This window comes from Melospiza georgiana, chromosome 28 (assembly GCF_028018845.1).
Source record: "Melospiza georgiana isolate bMelGeo1 chromosome 28, bMelGeo1.pri, whole genome shotgun sequence".
Classification (NCBI taxonomy): Eukaryota; Metazoa; Chordata; class Aves; order Passeriformes; family Passerellidae; genus Melospiza; species Melospiza georgiana.
The window spans coordinates 2,743,288-2,767,562 of NC_080457.1; the positions used below are offsets into that span (position 1 = coordinate 2,743,288).

Below are 24,275 nucleotides of genomic sequence, written 5' to 3' on the forward strand. Positions count from 1 at the left end.
AAGAGCCAAGAAGCCAGGCTTGCAGGTGAAATGGGATTGTACAAAACTGGATTGAGCCTTGGCAGTATTTCCAAAAGATTAAGATAACTTACAAGTTACTCCAAACCTTGGACATGCTGCTTTGGAAGCAACCAGAAACAAACCAGGAATTCTTTCTCCCTCACACATGTGGAGATTCTGGGAAGATTCCAGGAAATCCTCTGTGTTGAGGGGCAGAAGCAGCTGAAAGCACGGGCCAGCATGGAGGGACCAAAAGATTCAAAGCTTTTATTTTTTTTCAATTTTTCTTTTTTAATAAAGTTAAACAGTAAAACAAAATTCACAAGCCTTCCCTTCCCGAGCTGGTTTCCTCTTCACACACACAACACACAAACAGAGGCTCCAACCCAGAAATGAAACTGCTCTAAAGGACAACGAGACGTGATGGAGGAGGAGTCTGGGGCTGTCCATACTCGAGGTTAAAAGAAGCAGATCAGGTATGTGTGGTTTGATTTGTGTTTGTTTGCTTCTTAGCCAAACTGGAAAAAGAAATTACCAGGCCCAGAAGCTGAAAAAGAAAATGGAAAATAATCAGGACTTTTCAAATCCCAAGAGGTGCAAACCTAAGCAGCATGTGGATGGCCAAGGTCACAGCTCCAAAATGAAGAGTCCCCAAGTTTGGGGTTTGGAACCCAGAAGAATCAGCTGAGACAGCAGGCAGGACTTGGAAAGAGATTTGTGCAACAGCCAAATGCTCTCCTCAAGCAGCACATCCACTGGGAGCCCCAGGATATGTGTACTCACAATTCCAGGCTGGGAGGAGAACATCTCACCCACCTTCAAAGCTGAAGCCCCCTGGCCCGCTGAAGAAGGCCTTGAAGATGTTGTTTGGATCAAATTCTACGGGGAAGAGAAGGAATTCATGAGTTGCACAGCTAAACAACCATCACATTCCCTTAGTTCAGGAGCTGTCAGCTCACTGAGGCTCCAGAGTGTCTCAGAAGAGGACTCAGGGCTGGCTCCAGGGCCATGCAGTGACCACAAACAGGTAAAGCAGAGAGAACCTGCCGTGGGACAGCCCAAGGATCTGCATAAGCAGCATTTAGGGACTCACAATGACACTATTTCCCACATTCTGTGACAGATTTCTGCCCACCAGCTGAGCCAACACCCACCAGTGCCCCAGCTGCTCCCAGCTAGAATCACTCAGTTCATCCCAACTTTTTGTAAGGGACTAAACCAAATCAATTCATGGAACCATTCCCAGCAGCAGGCTTGCTCTAGGGGTAAGGCAGACTCTAAAGGGTTCAAGGCTGCCCTGGCAGAGGGTTGTAAAGAGCACTGACCTCCCATGTTTAATCCATCCTCCTCCAAGTCCTGCCCACTGTCATAGCGAGCCTTCTTCTTGGGATCTGACAGGATGGTGAAGGCTTCACCAACCTCCTTAAACTTCTTCTCTTCTTCCTTCTGTACCTCTGCACTTGCTCCACTGTGTCTGTCTGGGGATGCACAAACAAGCAGGAAAAAACTTTTAATTTTCAGTGCAAATGGATAGTGTTAAACACTCCCAATGTTAATGTTTCATTTTCAGTGTAAATGGATAATGTTCAACACTCCCAAGCTCCTGCTCCAGATCTGTGGGCTCAGAGCTGCTAATTCCCAGGAATTCCCTCTTCCACACCCATTTCTGCCTCAGGGCTGGCTGCACAGGGCACACAGGGACTGCAGGAGGTACCTGGATGGTGCATTAGTGCTCTTTTCCTGTAAGCTTTCTTGATCTCATCTTCTGAGGCGTTTTTGTTCACCCCCAGGATTTTGTAGTAGTCTTTCCTTTTGCTCTTTTTCAGTTCCACCTGTGCATTCTTTAGGAGCTGCTTGTGTTCTGGAAAGGAGCACAACACCAGAGGGGAGGAGTTATTCCCATCCCTTGTACTTCAGGACACTCAAAATGCAAGGGGACAGTCAAGACAAGAAGCAAAACCAGACATTCTGAACCCACACACAAGGTGAATTATCACTTCTGAATTATCTCATTCAGAGCTGGGAGAAAAACCAGACCACAGACAGGGATTTCCAGTGATTCTGAGGGCTTTTCCAAATTGTCCTGCTGGGGACAACAAAAAAATTGCCAATTCAGGGAAATCTGTGCACACACACACACACACACAGAGTGCTTTTGTGCTCACCTTTTGTTTTCTCTGTCTGATAAACCTTCTCATAGTCTCTTACAGCATCTTCATATTGCTCTGTGTCCATGTAACTGTGGAAAGAAGCACAGGTGGCCAAGGTGTCCCTCACAGGAACATCAGAATGGGCTCAGTAAAGGCTGTGTGGGTGGATGTGGGTTAAGGGAAATGCTCTGGACTGCAGCAGGTCAGACCTCAGAGGAGCCCTGACACTTGTGGGGAAGCCTGTCACAGGAACCTGCACTCTGGGCTCCAAGGGGACACCGAAAACTCCTTTGGCAGCAAAAGTTGTGCTTTAACAGCCTGGTAATTCCAACATCCAGCTGCAGGAACTGATCCCAGCCAGCTTGAGGAACAGGAAGCTGGTGCAGGGTCAGGGCTGGCACAGAGCTGCACACTGGCAGTGCTGGTCAGGAGTGACAATCCTGGCACCTCTGAGGGACACAGGTCTGTCTGTCACTCCTCAACCTTACTCACACATTACCAACTCAGCAATTACAGAGATGGGAGGCTGGAAAAGATTGGTCCTGAAGGTCTTTTTCAATGTCTTTTCCAACCACTGTAAATTTGCAGACACGGAGAGAGAGGGGCTCCATGGCACAGAACACCTATAAACAGTCAGTGTCTATAAACACAGTAAGTTGAGTCAAATCTTAGAATAAATCCTCCCTAAATCCTGTTCAGATCAGACATAAGGAAAGATTTCTCTACTGAAAGGGTGGTCAGGATTGAAATTGGTTGCCCAGGGGGGTGGTGGAGCCACCATGGGAACATCACCCATTGCAGGAGATGTTCATGGAACAACTGGATGTGGTACTCAGTGCTCTGGTCTACTTGGTAAGATGGAAACTGGTGAAAGGTTGGTCCCTTTGCACCAGGCAGTGATGAGGGAGGGAGAACGGATTGATTCAGCAGAACCAAACTATTTATTGAGTTTAAAAAAGCCCAGAACCTGGTGATTTTACAGCCCCATTTTCACCACTTATAGCCTGTCTTGCCTGCTGGGTTTCTCATGGATGATGGAGGGAGAAGGGATTGATCCAGAAGAACCAAACTATGTGTTGGGTTTAAAAAACCCAAATCCTGGTGATTTTACAGCCCCATCTCCACCACTTACCCTGCAGGCAAGACAGGCCTTCTTGTGGATGATGGAGGGAAAAGAGACTGATCCAGACGAAAGGCAATGATGAGGGAGGGAGAAGGGATTGATCCAGCAGAACCAAACTACATATTGAGTTTAAAAAACCCCAGATCCTGGCAATTTTACAGCCCCATCTCCACCACTTAGCCTGCAGGCAAGACAATGATTTTGGAGGTCTTTTCCAATCTAAATGATGCCATAAATCAAGAGGCAGTGCCAGATGCAGGCAGGCAGGAGAGGCCAGGGAGAGCCATCCCCATCTCCTCAACACCATAAGGAGGAAGAGGAATAAATCCGGGGGTGAGGCCCTGCTATTCAGCCAAGCTCCAGATTTGTGATCCTGTCCCTCAGAGCTGCCCCCACAGGTGCCCAGGGCCAAGGTGCACTCACCACTGTGCCCTCCTCAGGTAGGCTTTGACATAGGTGTCATCCAGCTTCACCGCGTTCGTGCAGTCGTCGATCGCTTCCTCGAGTTTCCTAAGCTGCAGCATCACACACAAGAGTGAACCCCCCACACACATAACAAACTCTGCACCATGACCCCAGGCTAAGGAAAGTGTGAAGAACCTGGGAAAATCTCACTGTTTTCTCTGTCTCTATCTGAGGTTTTTTTTTCTATTCTCACAAACACAGAGCTTTTGTCACTGGGGAAAAAAAAACCATCAGAGGCTTGGCCAGTGACATGGCAGAGCTGTGTGGTGTTTCTGTGTAAGAAATGCACTCAAAACCAAGGGCCTTCCTGATAACAACCCCAATTCTGTGTCCAAACTAATTCCTGGGCAGGAAGATAAACCTAAAAATATTTAAAGTTTAGAAGTATTTAGAAGAAGTCTTTTAGAAAAAGTGTTGTTTGTTTTCAGACACAAACATGTCAGACATGCATTATGTGGGCCTCCACTCCAGCTCATCCCACTTCCAGCTCATCCCACTTCCCAGGTTTTGGGAACAGTCTCTTGACCAAGTGGGGGTGTCTGGGGAAGCACCATCAACATTGAGGCAGCTGAGGAAGAAAAATGCCCAGAGGACACAGGGTGGGAATTGGGAGCACTGTCACATCACTGGCTGTTTCTCTGGACAGAGCAGGACTAAAAATCAACAGCAAAGTGTCACGAGGCTTTAAATTAGGTCTTTTTTTCTTTGTTTAAAACATAAAAACACAAAGCAAGGCATGATTTACAAAAAAGAACAGGAAAATAAATCTGTTCATTCCTGGGAAGGAAACAAACAGAGACAGGGCTGCTTTTTGCTGACTAAGATAAGGCTGAAGCACGTCCCTCCTCTCCCTCCCACTCCATGCAGCCCAACTATTTGAGTTTTGTTTCTGCAGGAGTTGTTTCTGCTGCCTGTTGGGAACTGCTCCAAGTGTTGTGCAGGCACAAAGGCCTGAAACACTGCCCGTGGCCTCAGAGATGCAGCTGCCCAGCAGCCAGGGGAGCCTGTGCCCTCCAGAATAACTCATCTGTGGTTTCTCACTGCCATGCTGAGGGATTTGGAAACAAACACCTGCCACAGAACACCCCTTACCTTTGAATTAACCGTCCCCCTGTTGCAGTAGAGTTTGGCATTTGTTTTGATATTATTTGGGTCTATTCCTAGTGCCTCTGTGTACAGTTCATACGCTAGTTTGTAGTTGCCTTTCTTGAATGCTTTATTCCCATCTTCCTTCTTCGCTTTAAGTGCTTTGGCATTCTGAAAGGAAACACACTTGGGTAAGGACACGAGGTCAGGGTGGCCAAGCACCTTGTTCTGCCAGACAAGGGTCCTCAGACACTGATTTCACTGCTTTTCTACTCTGGTTTCACACACTGCTGCAGGATACAAATCACAGCCTTGCAGCTGAAATGATCTCACTTTGCCTTTCCCCCAAGAGAAGCACTAAGGAACAGCCAGTGCCAGCTCCAGGCATCCTCCATAGGAAAAAGGCTGCCTGATTTTTAAGGAGAGAACATGACAGTGCAGTAAATTTATGGATTAAAATAAAAGGACCAGGAGTTCACTTTTTGAGAGCATATGAACAGATTTAAAGCCAGTCAAAGAACTACACCAGGGAAGGAGAAACACAGAGGAACAGTGTTAAATGAAAGTCAGGGTATTGGCCTGGATATTGGACCTGAAAGTCAGGAGTTCCTTTAAAACCAATTTATTTGGTTTTATTGCTCTGTCTGACCAGGGATCAAAGAGTGAAGGGGAGGCTCCTTCAAAATATCCCAATCTGCTACGAAACAGTTTTTAAGAGCTTGGCTTTATCTGAGGCAGCAGCTGGCTGTCTTTGGGAAGGGTTGGACAGGCTGCCTGCTCCCGGAGATCTGGGAAAGCCAATTGTAGTATTTGCTGGGTCTCCAGGACAAAGGAGGAATTGAGAATCTGACTCCATGTTGTTAGAAGGCTAATTTATTATCATATCACATTATAGAATGCTATACTAAACCTATACTAAAGAATAAAGAAAGGTTATAGACAGAAGGCTTAACAAGATATAATAAAACACTTCTGACTGCTTGCAGAGCCCTGACAAAGCTGAGATGTGATTTGTCATTAAGTTAGAACAATTCACATGAAACCAATCAAACAACCACCTGTTGGATAAACAATCTCCAACCCACATTCCAAAGCACCAAAACACAGGAGAAGCAATCAGGTAATTACTGCTTTCATTTTTCTCTGAGGCTTCTCATCTTCCCAGGAGAAGAAGTCCTGGTGAAGGCATTTTTCCAGAAAATATGACAGTGACAGCCAATGATGATGGAGGGAGAAGGGATTGATCCAGCAGAACCAAACTATGTGTTTGGTTTAAAAAAACCCCAAATCCTGGTGATTTTACAGCCCTATCTCCAGCACTTACCCAGCAGGCAAGACAAGCCTTCTCATGGATGATGGAAGGAGAAGGGATTGATTCAGCAGAACCAAACTATGTGTTGAGTTTAAAAAAACCCAAATCCTGGTGATTTTACAGCCCCATTTCCATCACTTAGCCTGTCTTGCCTGCTGGGTTTCTCATGGATGAGGGAGGGAGAAGGGACTGATCCAGCAGAAAGGCAACAATGAGGGAGGGAGAAGGGATTGATCCAGCAGAACCAAACTATGCGTTGGGTTTAAAAACCCCAAATCCTGGTGATTTTACAGCCCCATTTTCACCACTTACCCTGCAGGCAAGACAGGCCTTCTCATGGTCAGGGGCCATCCTGAGGGCCTGCACAAAGAACTGCACGGCCTTCTCGATGCAGTCCTCGTAGTACAGGCACAGCCCGCGCACGTAGAGCGCGTCGGCGTTGGTGGAGTCCATCCTCAGGATGTCACTGCAACACAGAAATAAATAAAGGACATCTTCCCTGCTCCTGCTGCCTCCTGACATCCACAAGAACCTCCCTCCACTGAGAAAATACCTCCCTGTGGTGTTTTCTGGGCACCCCGTTGGAGGAGGAATGAAGGAATGTGACTCCGTGTTCTTAGAAGGCTGATTTATTATTTTATATTACATTAAAGAATTATATACTAAAACTATACTGAAGAATAGAGAAAGGATACAGACAGAAGGCTTAACAAGATACTAATGAAAAACCCATTACTCTCTCCAGAGACCCCAATTGGTCATTAAGTCAAAACAATTCACATGTTGGATAAACAATCTCCAATCACATTCCAAAGCAGCAAAACACAGGAGAAGCAAATGAGATAATATTGTGTTCCTTTTTCTCTGAGGCTTCCCAGCTTCCCAGGAGGAGAACCCTGGGCAAAAAGGATTTTTCAGAAAATATGACAGTGACAGTGCCCAGTTATTTTAACAAGTCTGTGGTAAAGGTAAGGTAAAGAAGCCTCCTTGAGCAGGATGGCTGATTGTGAATGGGGTCTGGATGCAGCTTCCTAGGAAGATTTATGGGGATAAATTCACACATTCCCTTCTCATCACAACATTTGTTGGACAATGCCCTTTCCCTGACTCAGAGATGGGGCAACTGCGAGGCATTTAGAATTTTTAATTTTATTTATTTTATTTTCATGTGAAGGGTGAGACAATACAGCTGTTATAATTCACATAACCACAATGAGAAGCCAACTATTTCCTAATTACAATATATTATAAGTGTTTCTTGGCCTATCAGCTTTTGCCACACCATGCTGTAAATGCCTTAAAGCCAGTCATCTAAAATTACTCCTCACGGCTCCTACTACAATGCATCTTTCATGGTTCTATTTCTCCAAAGTATCCAGTCTTATTTGCAAGGCCATCTTTTGAAACTTTTTTCTAGCTCCATTTCGCTCTCACCAGTATCTGTCTCAAAGTTTTTACAGTTTCTCAGCATTTGTTGTCTCAAAGCCTCCTTGTGGATGGAAACTTTTGTCAAGCCCTAAAAGTTCTCTACAAATCCATTTCCCATAATGTGCACTAAGTGTCATGGACATATTTAATGAAAAATCCTTTTGACAGGATTTTTCTCCTGAGAAGCCTCAGAGGAAAAGAAAAACAATAATTATCTGCTGCTGTGGAATGCAACAGGTGCATCTTTGATTGGTGTCATGTGGTTGTTTTTAATTAATGGCCAATCCCAGTCCAGCTGTCTCAGATTCTCTGGTCAGTCACAAGATTTTATTATCACTCCATTCCTTTCCTTTCTAGCCTTCTGATGAAATCCTTTTCTTCTATTCTTTTAGTATAGCTTTAATATATAATTTTATTTTAATATAATATGTATCATAACAAATCAGCCTTCTGAAACATGGAGTCAAGATTCTCATCTCTTCCCTCATCCCGTGACCCCTGCGAACTCCACCACACACTAAGGAATATTTGTATTTTCTATTCCCTCACTTATTGCAGGCATGGAGCCAGGATTGCCCAGCAGGTGCCCCTCATGCCCAGCCCTCAGACACTCACCTGGCCACAGACTGTGCCTCGGGGTACCGGCCCAGCAGTGCCAAACACTCGGCCTTGAGGATTTTGAAGCGGTGACAGGCGGGAGCGAACTCCAGAGCACGATCCATGCAAAACACAACCTGGGGTGGGAGAAACCACAGCCCTGAGCACAGCAAAGAGCCAAGGGCCTGCTCTGAACTGCTGGCCCATGCTTGAGGTTTGTGATTGATCAGGAAGGTGAGTGCAGACACCCATCTCCACTGCTTCTTCAAGTTTCCTAAGCTACAACATCACACGCAAGAGAGTGAACGCCACACAGAGAACAAACTCTGCACCATGACTTCAGGTGTGAAGAATCTGGGAAAACCTCACTGCTCTTTCTGTGTCTCCATCCAGGATTTTCTTTTCCAATTTCCAATGCTGGAGACACATTGCATTGGAAAATTTTCCTGATATGTTTTTCAAATTGCATACTTTTTTGTAAGGTTGTGCTGCTTTCCTGATATGCTTTTTAAAGTGCATACCTTTTTCAAAGGTTTTACTATTTTCCTGATATGTTTTTCAAAGTGCATACCTTTTTCAGAGGTTTTGCCATTTTCCTGTTATGCTTTTCAAAGTGCATACCTCTGCCAAAGGTTTTGCTATTTTCCTGTTATGCTTTTTGAAGTGCATACCTTCTTCAGAGGTTGTGCTATTTTCCTGATATGTTTTTCAAAGCACATACCTTTTTCAAAGGTTGTTCTTTGTGTGCCAAGGTCTGAGGCACCTGCTGTGTTACTGTGACAGAGCACTGCACGAGACTCAAGAAACACCTGTAGGAAGTTCATCCCTTTAACCCTCCTAAACTGCAAGCCCCAAAGAAAGGGCCAAGAAGGACAATCCTGTCCCTGTTCCCTGCAGTATAAAGCCATGTGGGGAGGGACAGAAATTCAATAGACTGAGACAGTTTGGACTGGACAAAACACAAAAAAGTACAGTGCAAGGACTGATCTTCCACTGGCCTGCCAGCCATGGGCAGGGTGAGCTAATGGGTCTTTTCCATGCCTGCACTCTGGTGGGGACATCTGTGCAAGAACAGGGCATTGTTCCCCAAGGTTCATCTGCTCCTCAGCCCGTGACATCACGGCCCTGCCAGAGCCAAGGGCTCCTGGGTGAGGCAGGAGCAGCTCTCCAGAAACAAAGATCAAGTTTCATGTCAGTGAAGTGGGACTGGGGAAGTGAGGGACAGATGCACATGCCCAGGCAGGGCAATTCCTACACAGGAAATTCAGATTGATCACAAATCCCATTTGCTCCTCAGAAACAGGTGATACAAAGCTGGGATTTACCCTTCCAAAATCTTGAGCTTAGCCTAAGAGTGACCTGAACAATGAGCTCAATGTACTGGACAATCTCTTTTCTGGGATAAATCTGAGCCTTACATGCATCCATTGCACAGAAACAGTTGCATGAGAAGTGCTTGGTGCCTTTCAGATTTCATGCTGTCATTTCTTGTTCTATCAGCTCAGTACCAGCTGCATCCTGTTACAATCCTTGGGAAGAAAGATTTGGAAGCTGTAAGGAGAATGGCCCATGCAGATGTGCATTCCTCCTTGTATGACCCTCACTGGCACACAGCATGTCTTTTTTTAAATTTTTTTCTTTTCTTTCAAAGAGTTGAGAAAGAATTCTGGATATGCATTTCAGGAGCAAAGTGTGATAAAAATGCTGCTGCTGACAAAATCTGTCTCAAGTAGCTCAATCATGACTCCACTCACCCTGTAAAGCAAACAGTGACTGAGGGTTGGCCTGAGCCAGTCACCTCCTCATTTGTCACTGCTCAGGGAGCACGAGCTTTGCCACTTCCAGAGCTGAACAATTCACCAGCCAGCCCTGCTCCAACAGATGTGGCACAGCACCTCCCAAACACCCAGCCAGGAAACAGCCACACACCTGCCTGGGCCATGTCAAACACCCCAGAGTTTTAGATAAGACCACAGCAAACAAGTTAATCTCACCTTCCTGAAATCCCGTTTCTCAAAATCCACTTCAGCTATTTTTTCATACTCAAGCACAGTCGTGGCATTCTTCAGCTGAAAGACAGAACACACCAATGCTGCAGGACAGTGTCTGCTCTGAAATGCCACCAAGCAGCATTTGAAAAGCCAATCCTTGAATGCCAGAGCCAAAACTAATGCAGACCACGGACCAATACTGCAGATGACATGAATGCTTTTGCCAGCATTAAAATCAGTTTGAAATAAAGTGACTGAACTGAGAGTCCAGGAAAATGTACCCTGTGGAAGAGACACAAGGCCAGCTGCCTTGCACCACTCTCCATTTCTCCTTTGGCCAGCTCCTGGGGACAATTCAATCTGGAGATCCCCTTACCTCCTGCTGCGCCTGGGTATTTTTATGATCCAGTTCTAGAACTCGTTGAAAGCAGCGGCTGGCAGCCATGGCATTCCCTAGGGAAAGGTGGCACTTCCCTTCCCGGAGGTGGCCCTGGGAACACAGGGAAAAGGGATCTGCAAGAGCTGTGACAGGTGCAGAGAAGGGGCTGAAAGAGGTGCCTGAAGCTCTCCACGTACCCGTACAAAGCTGTCGTCCAACCTGACTGACTGCTGAGCATCCTCCAGCGCTTCTCGGAACCTCCCCAGCATCATGAGCGTGGCAGCTCTGTTCCCATAATAACTGGCATTATTGGGACACGTGTCTGGAGAAAATGCAAGACTCATTAGCAGTGTAATGCAGCAGCTGCACAATTTGTGGCACTTAAGAACATTGGCCCTGACTGGCATTATCGATCCGGTGACATTTCCCAAGGTAATTAAAGCAGGCAAGAGGTTTTCCTTCAGCATGTGCTGTCAGAAACCCCACTGGTGTGTTTGAAACCAGCAACCAGCTCCAGTTTTAGACATGGTGTTGAGTAAAGATTGATATTATCAGCTGTCCTCACCTATGGCTTTTGTGTAGTAGTTGAACGCTTCGTTGTAATCTTTCTTGGCATAGTATGCATTTCCCTGCTCCTTGAATGCTTCTGCTTCTCTGAAAGGAAGCAAAACAGCACATTTTCAGAAGAACTGAGCACCACACAGATTGTGACCATGACAAACATTTGACCCCCATGCAGTATAACTGTTTAATGCTCCAAATTGAAGCTGGTTCTCCTGAGATCTCCTCAGCACACACTGCCCGGCACACCCCATTTCCTGCTGGCTCCCTGCTACTCCACCTGGGATAGTCAGGGATATTTCCTGGCCAAATTTTACAGGGATGCCAGAGAAGCCTAAAGGCACCTTTGAGTCCCCTCAGAGTCCAGCAGAACTCCATGATAGGGATTTCATCCAACAGCCCCCTCCTGCAAGGGGCTGCACCTCAGAACAAAAGAGACAGTGCTGCCTCTTTCAGGAGTCCCACATACTTATAAACCAGAGCCAAGAACAATTTCCACATTCAAAAGACAGCTAAATCAGAGAAATATGGGTACAAGCCTGCAACAGAAGCCTGGCACTGCCTTGGCAACAGGTCTAGAAATAGTCCTCACACTCAAGAGCAAGCATTTGCAGAGACAGTTTGGGACATTTAAAAACACACAACATATGGTTTGAAGCAGCTTCCCTTAAACTCTCGAAAGCAAAGCTTCCCCTGAGGGAAAGCAATGCCCTTCCCTTCCCTCATGTCCCTCCAGCCTTTCACCTGCACAGGGCAAGAGGGAGAGCACACCACAGAGATGGAACAGCAAATGTGAGCAGTGCTCAGCAGGCTGACCTGGCAGAGAACAAAGGCAATTGTGTTGGAACAAGTTCCCATGTTTTCAGCCTTGCTCAGGCTGCCATTGGCCATTCCCACACAACCACCTCATGCAGGGCTTGTTTTCACTGAGCCATCACAGATTTCCCAGCTGGCAGAACAATGGACACTGGGAGCTGGGAAATGTGCTCTTCACTTTCAGTTTTAAGTATTGCTGTGTGCTACACCCCAGCTGAGTCCAGCCACAGCCCTGTGGGAGTTAAACCCTGGGAGGGGATGAGCTGGGTAAGAACTGGGGCAGAGCAAGAGGTAGCACACACCCACTGCCCCTCAAGGGCCTTGTCCTGGCTCCTGGGTCAGTTCCTCCCATTCCTGCTCCAGAAAATGATGAAGAGATGGGAAACTGCCATCCCTGCTCTGCCCCAGCCCTCCCAGCATCACACCTGAGGCAGGTGCTGCAGCCTGGCTTTTCCTCAGGAGCCAGCACCCAGCAGAGCTGCACTCTCCCAGCCACACCGATGTGCCTGTGGGATGGATCCATATCACAAGCACCACGATGCAAACTCTGCATGATTAAAATGTTTCCAAACACAACCACTTGTTTTGAATATTACAGATCAAATATCTGAACACAGTGGAAAAACCACCCAGCACTTGTGCACTTTTGGAACCTGGGCAGTGAAGTTTCACTGTCCTCTTGTTTCTGTAATCACAAATAGAAAAGAAAATCAGAGATCCTATGAAAGCTCCTTCCCTCAGGTCTGTGTTGTACAGTCTACAGAAATGGGTGAACAATCTTAATGGTAGAACTCACCTGAGTCACCACCACAACCTGTCCAGCACACTGGGCTGAATCATGAGTTCTTTTATCCATTTTACCTGTCCTGTCATGAGGAATTACCATCAAATACACACAGCTAAAGGCTGGCTGCCAGAGCACCCCATCTGCCACAAACTGCTGGGAAAATTGGTTTTGCCAGGGTTATGTTTTCTTTCTCCCAATTTTCAGAAAGCACCGGCACTTTGAGATGCCAGAGAAACACTCCCACACAGAGATTATTGTTTTCTACTCTTTTTTATTGGTCTGTTTTCCTTTTGAGCATTTTAATACAGATCAATGTATCAACAAGTCACAGTGCCTGGGGTGACAGTGGCAGAAAGGAGAGCACAGGTATTTCTGCTGCTCACATGGCCTAAGGCTTAACCATGAGGATGGTGAAAGCAAATCACCTCCAATGAAGATTTTGAAAGCAAATCACCTCCAATGAAGATTGGGAAAGCAAATCACCTCCAATGAAGATTGTAAAAGCAAATCACCTCCAATGAAGATTTTGAAAGCAAATCACCTCCAATGAAGATTTTGAAAGCAAATCACCTCCAATGAAGATTTTGAAAGCAAATCACCTCCAATGAAGATTTTGAAAGCAAATCCCCTCCACAGCACGAAGGCAAAGGACCTGCTGGAGCTGTCAGGCTGGGCTGGAGCTCCAGCACCAGGACAGGAGCAGCTCTGCCCTGCTGTGCCCTGATGACATCCAGAGCACACAGCCCTTGTTTACCATGGCTCTGGCTCCCAACAAGGAGAACTGCAGCCCCTGATCTCACTGGGGATTGTTTCAGCCCAACAGATGCTGTGGTCTGAATGAGCTCATTCTGCCTCCTGCGCTGCTGGGGCCTGCACTCGCCACTTGCTACTTTTGACACTGAAGAAGAATCGTGCTTTGCTGAAACACACCCCCAGCTGAATGGGTGTCTTTGTGACAGGGCTGGTGTCTTCACTGGGCTGCTCCACGCTGGACACAGAAACACAGAGGAGCTGCACCAAGGAGCTGGGTAAGAAGCTTGTCTTTCATCACCCACAGGCACAGGAGAGGCTGGTGGGAGTGACTCTTCTTGTGAGCAAGGCAATTATTTTTTTCTCTTTTATGGCATTTCTCAGCATCTCTAATACTTGAAGTACTTTGGTCCCAGTCACTCAGAGAACCTGCCACCACGGAATCATTTGAGTTGGAGAAAACCTCCGAGATCTTAGACTCTGATCACCACCTTGGCAACCAGACCAGAGAGCGCTGAGTGTCATGTCCAGCCATTCCTTGAACATCTCCAGGGATGGGAACTCCAACTGCTCCCTGGGCGATGTCTGAGAAGAACAGAACCCTTTCTGAGAAGAAACTCCACCTGATGTCCAAGCTGAACCTCTCCTGGCACAGCCGGAGGCCGAGGAATCGGAGCAGCAGCTGCGTGCGCTGCCGCTCCCGCGCACGCCCGAGCTGTGAGGATGGAGAGAGGAACCAGCACAAGGCTCCTTCTCCTCCCTGTGCCCCGTGCAAGCTCAGCCCCTGCTCGTTCCCAGCACAGCAGCTCTTGGAGAAGCCATCCTGCACACAGTGACACAATCCCACGCTTGCCTAACAACTCCTGCCTCCTCCTCAGAGCTTCCACACGCTGCCCCCGCTCGAGTGCCGATCGTGGCTTCCACCTCCCACTCCAGCTCCCCATGAGACTCCTGCAGACACCTGATTTTCTGCCATGGGAACCTTCAGGGATCTGTAAGCCAGCAGATCTTGATCCAGGTGTGCTGGCACATCCCCACCAAGGCAATAACACTAGGGACAGAAATCCAACACCTAGGCAGGTGGCAGAATCACCATGTCCCAGCTCTCCTGACCCTCACTCCCACTTCACTGCCTGCCTCCATTATGAAACAGTGCAAAACCCTAAAATAACCAGCATTTAAGGAAGTCTCCAAAATCCTGTCCTGACCAAGTAATCTTTCCTGCTATGCTCTGGCAATTTTGTGCAGTTCCTGCAGAGGATTTTCCATCAATAGGATATGGTGCCTTTATCAGGCATTTTTTGGGGGTGAAATCCCACCCAGATTCTCAGCTGTCAGATGTGACTCAGCCGCTGGGGTAAAATAAGTTGGGTGATCTCAATTCGGTTTACAGCAGGCAGATGTCTAGAGCTTAAAATTAGCCATCATGTTTGCCCCTGGACATACAATACCCTCCCCTCCCTTCTTTCAGGATTTGGAAGAGCAACAAAACGCTCCCTGTGCCAGAAAGATACACAGAGTGCACTTTAGAGACCTGTCCTCAGGTGAGGTTTGACACTGAGTGAGGATTTAGGCATAAAGGAATATGTATTTACATATATAGGAATATATTACACATAAAGGAATATATATTTACAACTTCCCCATGAGGGGCAAGCACTGAGCTCTTCTCTCGGGTGACCCCAGGGAGTGGCTGGAGCTGGGTGAGGGAGGGTTGGGTTGGATTTTAGGAAAAAGATGCTTCCCCCAGAGGGTGTGTGGGCACTGGGACAGGGCAGTGGTCACACACACTGGTGTGTGACAGGCTGCTGAGCCCTGCTGGGCAGAGCAGAGCTGATTCCTGGCACATCAGCTCCCCCCAACGCACAGACACCGTGGCAGAGACTCAACACAGCCCCCAGCTCGGAAATCCGAGTGTGGACACACAAATCTCTACATGGATGGGCCAAGGTGTATATTTCACCCATGGAAATATACAATATATAACAAAGGGCTGCCTTGAGCCTCCCAAGAGCAGAGCTGAACCTGAACCCTCAAGGTGCTCAAACCCTCAGAACGTTCCCCATAACCGAGGGCAAACTCAGAAGGCCAGAAGAGCCACAAGAACCAAAATACGCCCCAAGAAATGCAAGGATTGACCCAAACCTTCCCTGCAGCCACGAGTGAGAAGAGCAGGCGAGCACCAGCTTTAATTGTGCTGTTATGTAATTCCCAGAGCTCAGAATTAACCTAATTCCCAGCAATGGCCCCATCCTGCCTGGCAGGGCCACAGTGTAACTCCTGTGAAAATCCATGGAAGGCTCTAGAATCAGCCCAAGACTGCTTTTTTTTTTTTGAAGGAAGCAATTCCTTTGGAATGAAGGAAGCCAACCAGTTTAAGAATTCCATAGGAAAAAAACTGCATCTACATTACTATTCACCTCAAAAAAGCACATTTCATGTTAAAGAAATTGGGTGAAACTGTAGGTATGGATCACCTTTCCCTAATGGATAAAGCAACTGCCTAAGTTAGATATTCAAATACTCTGCAGATGTACAGGGAAGCAAATAATTACCAGAGTACCTTCTGCTGCCTCTGGTATGATCAGGAGATCATAAAATAATTCCAGACGAATAAAATGGGCTGGTTTATCACCTGGGAAGTCCAAGTGCCCATTTACAGGCAGAACAGGAATAGGAAAGCCACTTCCAGGTAATCCCAGAATGACCTGGTGCCCCTCAGGTGATCCACCCTCTCCTGCCAGTGCTGCCCCCAAAACTGCCCAGAAATTACATCTATCCTGGAGGAAACTCACTGAGATGCACCTGGAAAAGCCTTTTGGTGCTCAGCAACACCTGATAAACTCCAGGTAACACCTGCAGACCCGGCCAGGCCCAGAACCTCCAGGACACTGTGGGTCACTCCATGCTCATCACTTTGCTGTGGGAAATGTCGATGCCCCCACAGAGGCTCTGCAATTTCCTAACAGCATTTTCCTGGCAGCTGGAGGTTTTTCAAGGAAACAAAGCTTCCATATGCTCCAGTGCTGAAGAAGGAGGAGAAAGATGCAGCCTGGAGCATGCACGGGAGCCAGAACCCAGAGGTGCCAGGGAGATGACAAGGAAATTCTCCCTGGCAAAGCTCCAGGGGCCCAAGCTCACAAAGCAGCTGGGAGCAGGGAAAAACTGTTCCCATGGGTGAGGAACCTTTGAAATTAATAAAGAAACAAGGGAGTTTTTAGGGGTGGACCAGTCCTGCTCATCAGCTGCTCAGCACTGGTGCACTAAAGGATAAAATTAACACAATTACATCAACACTTTCTGCCAGGACCCCAACAATCCATGAGGCAGCAGCAGACAATAATTATCCTGTGACCACACTCCATTCCTGTGCCCTGGACACCCTGGGAGCCCTCTGGCATGTCTGCAGCTGCTTCAGGGCATTAGTTACAGCCATTCTGAAATGCACATCTCGCCTTTTGCTCGTTTTCTAACTTTCCAGTTTTATTAAGCCACAGGGAACAGAACTGTGTATTTGGACAAAGGTGAGTCCTTGAGCAAAGTATTCGTATTCTGCTGTGCTGTTACTCCTAAATGGAAATAACAGAACATGGAACCCTCATTGCTGAATTATCATAAGGATTCTGAAAAGGTTTTCCTTTATTTTTGCTGATTTTTATGGGAGTGAGCACAGATACACCCCCAAAGGCTGCACCAAATCAGTGTGTCCCATGTGAAGCTCACCCAGCTCTTACCTGGCCAGGGATGTTTCACAAACACCTGACACCTCCTGAGGCTCCAACTCCACTCCCCAATACAAACAGTTATTGCTCTGATCTTCACAAGAGCAACTGAGCTACCACAGTGAAACACAAAGGGCAGGGGTAGGGAAGAGGTCAATGTACAGAACTGCAAAGAAATCAGAATGAGCAGGGCTGGTTCCCCCAGAGCAACACCAAGGAATCAGCTCCTGCCCTTATGGATCCATTTCAGCAAGGGAAAGGTGCAACATTCCCAGAAGAACATGAAATAGAAACATTGTGATAGCACCTAAGGAAAGCAGGAAGGGAGAAAGGAGCTGGAGGTCACTACCTGCAGACAGCTGTGCCTTCAGCCAGGGTTTTACCTCTGAATTTCCACCATTTCAAAGAGCACATTTTGCTTGCCCGGGGGCAGGAGTGCTGTGCCCACACAGACCCGTCCCAGCCCCACAGGCTGGGCGATGCCCGTGCTCTGCCAGCCCCAAGTGCCTCCTCAGCAGCTCCTCCTCTCCTGCTCAGCAGGATCTCCCCAGGGAGCGGCTCCTCAGGCCTCAATTCCACGGAATCCCTCTAGCCATCAACGGGAGCCTGAAACCACCACTCCTCAGAGGTCACTTTTGGTTTTGTTTCCTCTTCTTCGTTCCACTGAATCATCTTCCAGATCAAACGCCTCGGGCTCCTCCAGGAACAGCTCTTTCCTTCCAGGGGGATGAACCCAGCACCTGGCACTACGGAAAACCAGCGGAGCTTCCAGGACTGGGACATTCCCACAGCTCACTCACTCCTGAGAGGAAAATGGGCAGGAAAGGTGGGGATCCCACCTCGCCCTGCCTCAGGTGACACTGGCAGCTCTCCGGGGCACGGCCCGGACAAACCGGGAGCTCCGGGATGATGGAGCACTCCCGTTACCCGCAGAAAGGCAGGACGCAGCGGAACCCACAGGTTTCAAACGGAGCAGAACCGGGGCAATGAGGTGACGGAGCAGCAAAGGGCTCAGGAGTTTGGAGCCTCCCCTTCCCACGAGTTTAATCCTTCCCCGCTCAGCGAGGGGGAGGACGCGCTGCCCGACACCGGTGCGGGTGTGTAGCCCCGGGTGCGAGCCGCATTGCTGGCGCACCCCGGTAACGGGGGGCTGCTCTAATCCCGGGAGCTCACCGGGACACACCGGCACCGCACCGCAAACCCGGCGGCGGCTCCCGGGCCCCGCCGCGTGCGGCCCGCGGCTGTCACGGCCCGCCGGGCCCCGCTGCGGAGCGCCGCCGCTGCCGGCCGGCCCTGCACACCGGGCTGTGCCCGCGGGGTCCGCCCGGGCCGGCACCGACCGCAGTCTCCGGGCGCGCTCCCGGCCCTGCCGAGCACCGCGGCCCCGGGCCCTGCGGCACTGCAGCCCCGCCGGGCCGCGGCCCGCCCACCGGCAGGGACAGGGGCCGCCCTTTCCCCGCCCGGGCCGCCGCTCTACCTGCGCGCCTCCTCGTCGCTGTCGGTCTCGCCGGGCCCGTCGGGCGCCGCCATGACCACATCGCACTCGGCCTCAGCCGCCGCCGCCGCCGCCATCTTACCGCGCGGGGCTGGGCCGGACCGGGGCGGGGCGGGGCGGGGCGAGGGCCGGAACGGGCGGGATCTCCGCCGGTAGGGCGGGGCGGGGCCCGACCGGCAGGGGGCGCCCGCGGAGGAGCGCGGCGGCGGCATCGGGAGGGGCCGGTACCGGGAGGGAGGCGGAACTCCACCGGGGGTGGGCGGGGCTTACACAGACCACGCCCCTCCCGCCGCAGGGCGGGGCCGCTCTTGCGGTCCGCCCGCCCGCAGGGGGCGCTGTGGTGCCGCCGGTGTCCCCCGCCGCCGCCGGTGAGGCTCGCCCGCGGCCGCCGCGGTGAGGCGGGATGGGCAAGAGCTGCAAGGTGGTGGTGTGCGGGCAGGCCTCGGTGGGCAAAACCTCCATCCTGGAGCAGCTGCTCTACGGGAACCATGTGGTCGGTGAGTGTGGCGGCTCCCCCGGGTGTAGCGGGCCCTGGGCAGTGCCGGTTCTGGCGTGTCCGTGGTCACCCCCGCACGCACCGGCCGCGCTGTGCCCGGGCCCCGGCACCGTTCCCACATGTCCCGCGCCACCCCCGGCAGGCTCGGAGATGATCGAGACGCAGGAGGACATTTACGTGGGCTCCATCGAGACCGACCGCGGCGTGAGGGAGCAGGTGCGCTTCTACGACACTCGGGGGCTGCGCGACGGGCTGGAGCTGCCCAAGCACTGCTTCTCCTGCACCGACGGCTACGTGCTGGTCTACAGCACCGACAGCAAGGAGTCCTTCAAGCGTGTCGAGCTGCTCAAGAAGGAGATCGACAAGTCCAAGGACAAGAAGGAGGTGAGTCCCTACGGGAGAGTGGGATCTGCTCCCCTGGGGCAGGTTGTCACCTTAGGTTTCACAAGATACTGATGGGTCCCTGATGTGTGAGACTCCCAGCAGTAACAGGCTGTCTCCTGGGATGCTCTGTGAGCATACAGGTGCTCAAAGGCTCCTTCTGCTTTGGGGCTGGTTTGGGACACACAGACCCCAGCAGGAGGGGAAGGGAGCACTGAGATCATTGGGTTTCAAAAGGCCTTGACATGGAATCAGTGGCAGAGCCAGGCCCACCACTGAGGGCAGAGCCAGCCGGCCCTGCAGCTCTGTGCTTGGTCGTCAGGGGCCCTTCTCACCCTTTTGGAACAGGTCACCATTGTGGTTTTGGGCAACAAGTGTGACCTGCAGGAGCAGCGGCGGGTGGACCACGATGCAGCCCAGCACTGGGCCAAGGGCGAGAAGGTGAAGCTGTGGGAGGTGTCCGTGGCTGACCGGCGCACGCTGATCGAGCCCTTCATCTACCTGGCCAGCAAGATGACCCAGCCACAGAGCAAGTCTGCCTTTCCCCTGAGCCGCAAGAACAAGGGCAGTGGGTCCCTGGATGGATGAGCCTGCTTCCCCTCCCCTTCCATTGCCACCTCCTCTTCCTCACCTTCCTGCTTCCCTCGCACACACCTCCTGCTGAGTCCTGCCTGGTGCCACGGAGCCTGTGGGAAGCAGGTGGCCAGGAGGAACACTCATCCCAGGGCTAGGGATGATGGTGGACGAGAGAGGCAGTGGGACAGGAGCCACTGCTCTCCCTGCCCAGCCCCTGCTGCTGTCAGAGGTGCTACAGGAAGGTCAGGACTCACTCAGTGACCCCCTCTGCTCTGAGGTGCAGGCTGGGAGAGTGAAACAGAGGCACAGCACAGGCTGGCTGGAGCGTGGGCATCAGCTCCAACATCTGGAGGGAGCAACTCCCTCTATTTCTATTTCCTGATAACATGTGGGCAGGGCCTGTTTGCTGGCCCTGCCTCCAGCCAAGCAGCTCTCCTTGCCCTGCCCCAGCTGGCTCTGTGCTGCTCCCTGGCAGTGTCCACTGCTCCTTTATGCACTGGAACATCCAGACATGCTGCCCCAGGGAATGCCTAGAGCAAGGCAGGTGCTGTTCCTGAGGGCAGGGTGCCCAAATGCACCATTCCAGCCCTCCTCTTCCTGAGTGCAGCCTCAGCCATGAGCTTGGAGGAGATGGGGTTGTGCTTCACCTGCATACCTCGATCCTTGGAGGAGCTGGGACTGTACCTACCCTGCACAGCCCAGATATTTTGGGCTATGGCAGCTCTCACTGCCCGCCTGTCACAATGCTGCCTCTTCTCAGAACCACCAAAAAACAAGGCACACGTGTCCCAGCCCTACCCAGCAACACTTGTTCCCTTCAGGTAGTCTGGATGTAGGAAAAGAACTGATTAAAAGCTCCAGTGTGTTTATACTTGTTCCTTTTATTTACCGAGTAACACAATAAAGCGATGAGATTCGGTTATCAAAATATTTTCCTTTTTTTTTTTTTTCCCAACAGTTATAGTACATCAAAAAAATATACAATGAACATTACAGGAGGGTACTGGCCAAGTCCCTAGAGTCTGGATATTCCATTTTGGGTTTGGTTTGTTTTGTTTTTCTGGTGTTTTGAATCAAATTTCACATCACTCCAAGGTTATTTACAGAGGGGCACACGTTACCGAGCGCTATGGACTATCCCTACTCCTAGTACAGCATGTGCTAAGTCAAAGGCAGTAAATGCTTTGGAGAGCAGGAGGGGATTTGGGGGGATGCCATAACGGGGGGTTCTTATGCAGCTCGTTGCAGTAATTATTGTCACTAGAAGGAATGGCTTTCACAGGGTTAAAGTGCCAAGAACAGGAGTGCGCCAGGACTCCACTGGTGAGGGGCAAGGAGCAGCCATGGCTCCAGCACAGGCTTTTTGGGACAATGGAGGGGAACAGGCCCACTGGTGCCACGTGGCTCTGCAAGCTGCAGCCCAGCTGCTCCAGGCTCCCCGAGCTTCTGAGGGGCTGGGCACAGCACCAGGGGCTCATGGCACAGGAGGGGACCCATGGTCCTGCTGGACTGGGGGTGACCCCAAGGGCCTGGGAAGGGCACAGTGACACGGGCAGGGGTGGCTGGGGACGTGCCAGCCATGGGCTGCTTGGCACTGGGGAACAGGGACAGCATCTCTCCTGTCCCCTGGGGCCCCACCAGCACAGGCTCCTGTCCCCTGGGGTGTGGGACCATCTGTGTCCCCTGGGCTGTGGGACCATCTCCCTATCCCTGGCAAAGCCATTTCTGCTGGGAGCCTTGTTTCCCTCACACATCCCACACTGCTGCAAGACCTTTCCATTGTCTCCACACACAGCTGCTCCCTCCTCTCCTGGTGCCCTCTCCCCACTCTCCTCCTTCCCTGGGGAAGGGGTGCTCTGAGCAGGTGAATTCACACCCAGGGCCTCCCTCACTCTCCCGTCCCCGTGGCAGGAGCGCAGTGGCGGCTCCACGGTTGGCGCTGCCCACAGAGCCTGCAGGTGTGAGCTCCTTCCTGCAGCTTTCCTGCCCTTGCCAAGGCTCCAGCCCTGGGAAGCAGATATGTTTCAGCCATTTGAGTCACCCTTTGGCCCCTTCCTGAGCATCGGTGGAGCACGCTGGGCAAAATCCTTCTGAGATCCAGGCGCTGCTTGTGGCCAAGACATCAGATATGTGTGCTTGTGCGTGTGGATTCCCAGGTGCACTCACCAAGCCGCCTCTTCCCGAGGGCTGGGAGGGAATGGGAGTCACAGCAGAGGTCTGAGCCAGCACAGGGGATGGGACAGAGCTCAGTGTCATGTTGGTTCTTCTGCTGCCACCACTGCTCCAGCTGCAGCACCAAAGGGAATCGCAGGCGGCCAATGCGATTGGGGTGAGCTGCCCCCTGGATTGCATAGATCAGGGTGGGGTGTTCCTCCAGAGAAAGGTCCATTTGGGATGCAACTCTCTCTATGTACAGCAGCGTGCTGGGCACCCAGAGCGCCGTGGGGACAGTCCCAGACAGGTCATGCTTGGGCTGTCTGAGCACAGTGAAATGCAGGGCTATGGCCTCGGGGTCCCTCCAGAGCCTGGCACTCTGCAGGCTGTGGGTGCACCTGCCCCCTGATTGTCCAGGCTGCTGAGGACACCTTTGATTTTGGGGATCATCAGTAACTTCCTGGAAGCTCCTAACTGGGATGGGATCGGAGGGCTGTGCACGGCAGGTGAGCAGCAGCGTTGCCTTTCACTGGAGAACTGAAAGTGCTTTAGGGACATTCACTCAGCCTCACAGCATCTCCCGGGAGGTAGGGGCAGGGCTGTCCCCACGCAGGGACAGAGACAAGGACGGGTGCCAAGCACAGGGACACCTCCTTGGGGAGCCAGCACTGGCACTCCCAGCCTTGCTGGGCATGAGTGGGGCCCAGCTTGGCCACATGCCCATCGTGTGCTTCTGGGGCCAGGGCAGGGCCCGTGTGCTTTGGAGGGAGGAGGCACCGGCCCTGGGGTCAGCTATTGCTCTCGGAGTGAGGATATGGTCAGTGTGGCCGTGCCTGCCACCACGGGGGCTCTTTGGCTGGTGGGACACAGGGAATTGGGACGGGGGGCTGGTGGGTGGCACAGAAACCCCCTGCCAGCACAGGCAGGTGCAGGGCTGGCAAGGGCACAGCCAGCCCAGGCTGAGAGAGAAACTGCCAGCTTCCCACTTGTGCTGGGGTTGTTTCTCCCAGGAAGAGCTGGGCTGAGATTCCCCTCGCACTTCCCTTCCCACTGGGCTGGCAGGGAGCAGAGGGATGCTCCTTCTCCCAGGGACCAGCCAGCTCCTCTCCTTCCAGTCTGGAAACTGGGAGGGCCATGAAGAAGCAGCCAGCAGGCCAAGGACAGGCAGGCCGTGGCCATGAGATGGTCCTGCTGATTTGGACACTGTCCTCTTCTGTGCACTGCCTGGGCTCATCTGCTGAGCAGGGGCCGGCACAGGCTGGGGGAGCGGTGGGGATGCGCGGGGGGCTGGCCAGGCTCTGTCAGGGCACCTCTCTCCAGTGGGAGCCCTCTCCAAGCAAAGGAGAAGCCGGGGTTGATGTCTACCACTACGTTTTCCCACCAGCCAGGAGAGCAGGTGCGAGGAGCGCTGTCCCCAGCCCAGCCCGGTGCACAGACCCCGGCCGGGTCACACTCTAGTAGGGTGCAAAGACGATGGGACCCGGCGTGGGGCGGACGTGAGCCGGCGGCGTTCGGAACAGGGCTGGTCCGAGGATCGGCGCTTGGAACAGCGTGGTGGCAGCCGCCGGTCGCAGGGCCAGGGGTCCGGGCATGGCGCACACGGCAGCGGCGGTCAGCGGGCTCGGCAGGAAACGCGTGGCCAAGGTTTTGGTGAGGTGCTTCTGCAAAGCCAGCTTGGACTGCAGGGAGGGAGGGGGAGACAGCGTGAGGTGGAGGGATCACAAGGGAATGCTGCTGGCAAAGCACTCCCAAGTTATCCAGGAATACTCAAAACGCACCACCACAGCTCACCCTCCTTGAGGGGAGAAGCTGAGCTGTGGGGATGTGTCGCAGATATCTTTAATGGGAAATCCTTTCTTTTTCCTCCTGAGAAGCTGGAGGCCTCAGGAACAAAATGTAAACATTGATTATCTGCTGCTCTGGGATGCAACAGGTAGATCATTGATTAGCCCATGTTAGATGTTTGTAAGTAATGGCCAATCACAGCTCAGCTGGCTCCGACAGAT

General features: G+C 51.4%; 3 protein-coding genes across 5 annotated transcripts in view; 1 reads left to right on the plus strand and 2 right to left on the minus strand.

Annotated features, from left to right (window-relative positions):
- Window positions 1–252: 252 nt before the first annotated feature.
- On the minus strand, window positions 253–18,874 carry DNAJC7 (DnaJ heat shock protein family (Hsp40) member C7). The gene is made up of 14 exons (XM_058041512.1): window positions 18,645–18,874; window positions 11,097–11,185; window positions 10,729–10,853; window positions 10,529–10,642; window positions 10,156–10,230; window positions 8,180–8,298; window positions 6,449–6,602; window positions 4,831–4,995; window positions 3,697–3,788; window positions 2,166–2,239; window positions 1,715–1,861; window positions 1,326–1,478; window positions 817–879; window positions 253–547 (listed from the first exon to the last, which is right to left on the minus strand). The coding sequence occupies exons 1-14, from the start codon at window positions 18,872–18,874 to the stop codon at window positions 510–512; spliced, it is 1,638 nt and encodes a 545-aa protein (XP_057897495.1). The 3' UTR covers window positions 253–509.
- Window positions 18,875–19,012: 138 nt separating this feature from the next.
- On the plus strand, window positions 19,013–21,043 carry NKIRAS2 (NFKB inhibitor interacting Ras like 2). 2 transcript variants are annotated; one of them, XM_058041526.1, is made up of 4 exons: window positions 19,013–19,159; window positions 19,301–19,378; window positions 19,476–19,542; window positions 19,888–20,077. In XM_058041526.1, the coding sequence occupies exons 1-4, from the start codon at window positions 19,066–19,068 to the stop codon at window positions 19,982–19,984; spliced, it is 336 nt and encodes a 111-aa protein (XP_057897509.1). In that variant the 5' UTR covers window positions 19,013–19,065; the 3' UTR covers window positions 19,985–20,077. The 2 variants fall into 2 exon arrangements, with proteins under 2 accessions (XP_057897509.1, XP_057897508.1); XM_058041525.1 differs by having other exon boundaries at window positions 19,301–19,542; window positions 19,888–21,043.
- Window positions 21,044–21,128: 85 nt separating this feature from the next.
- The window catches only part of ZNF385C (zinc finger protein 385C), a 74,688-nt gene continuing 71,541 nt past the window's right edge, over window positions 21,129–24,275 (minus strand). For both annotated transcript variants that reach the window (XM_058041523.1, XM_058041524.1), the window contains one exon: window positions 21,129–23,948. In XM_058041523.1, coding sequence (XP_057897506.1) covers window positions 23,724–23,948 — 225 coding nt within the window. In that variant the 3' untranslated portion in view covers window positions 21,129–23,723. The remainder of the gene's footprint in view (window positions 23,949–24,275) is intronic.

Bases quoted from the DNA above. Each gene is read 5' to 3' on its own strand.
- DNAJC7 (XM_058041512.1), bottom strand. From the start codon at position 18,874: ATGCCGCCGCCGCGCTCCTCCGCGGGCGCCCCCTGCCGGTCGGGCCCC. The intron at 2,240-3,696 runs GTGAGTGCACCT...TTCTTTCCACAG, and splicing joins TACCTGAGGAGGGCACAGTG to TTACATGGACACAGAGCAAT. The intron at 1,862-2,165 runs GTGAGCACAAAA...GCTCCTTTCCAG, and splicing joins TCAGACAGAGAAAACAAAAG to AACACAAGCAGCTCCTAAAG.
- NKIRAS2 (XM_058041525.1), top strand. From the start codon at position 19,066: ATGGGCAAGAGCTGCAAGGTGGTGGTGTGCGGGCAGGCCTCGGTGGGC. The intron at 19,160-19,300 runs GTGAGTGTGGCG...CACCCCCGGCAG, and splicing joins CTACGGGAACCATGTGGTCG to GCTCGGAGATGATCGAGACG. The intron at 19,543-19,887 runs GTGAGTCCCTAC...CTTTTGGAACAG, and splicing joins AGTCCAAGGACAAGAAGGAG to GTCACCATTGTGGTTTTGGG.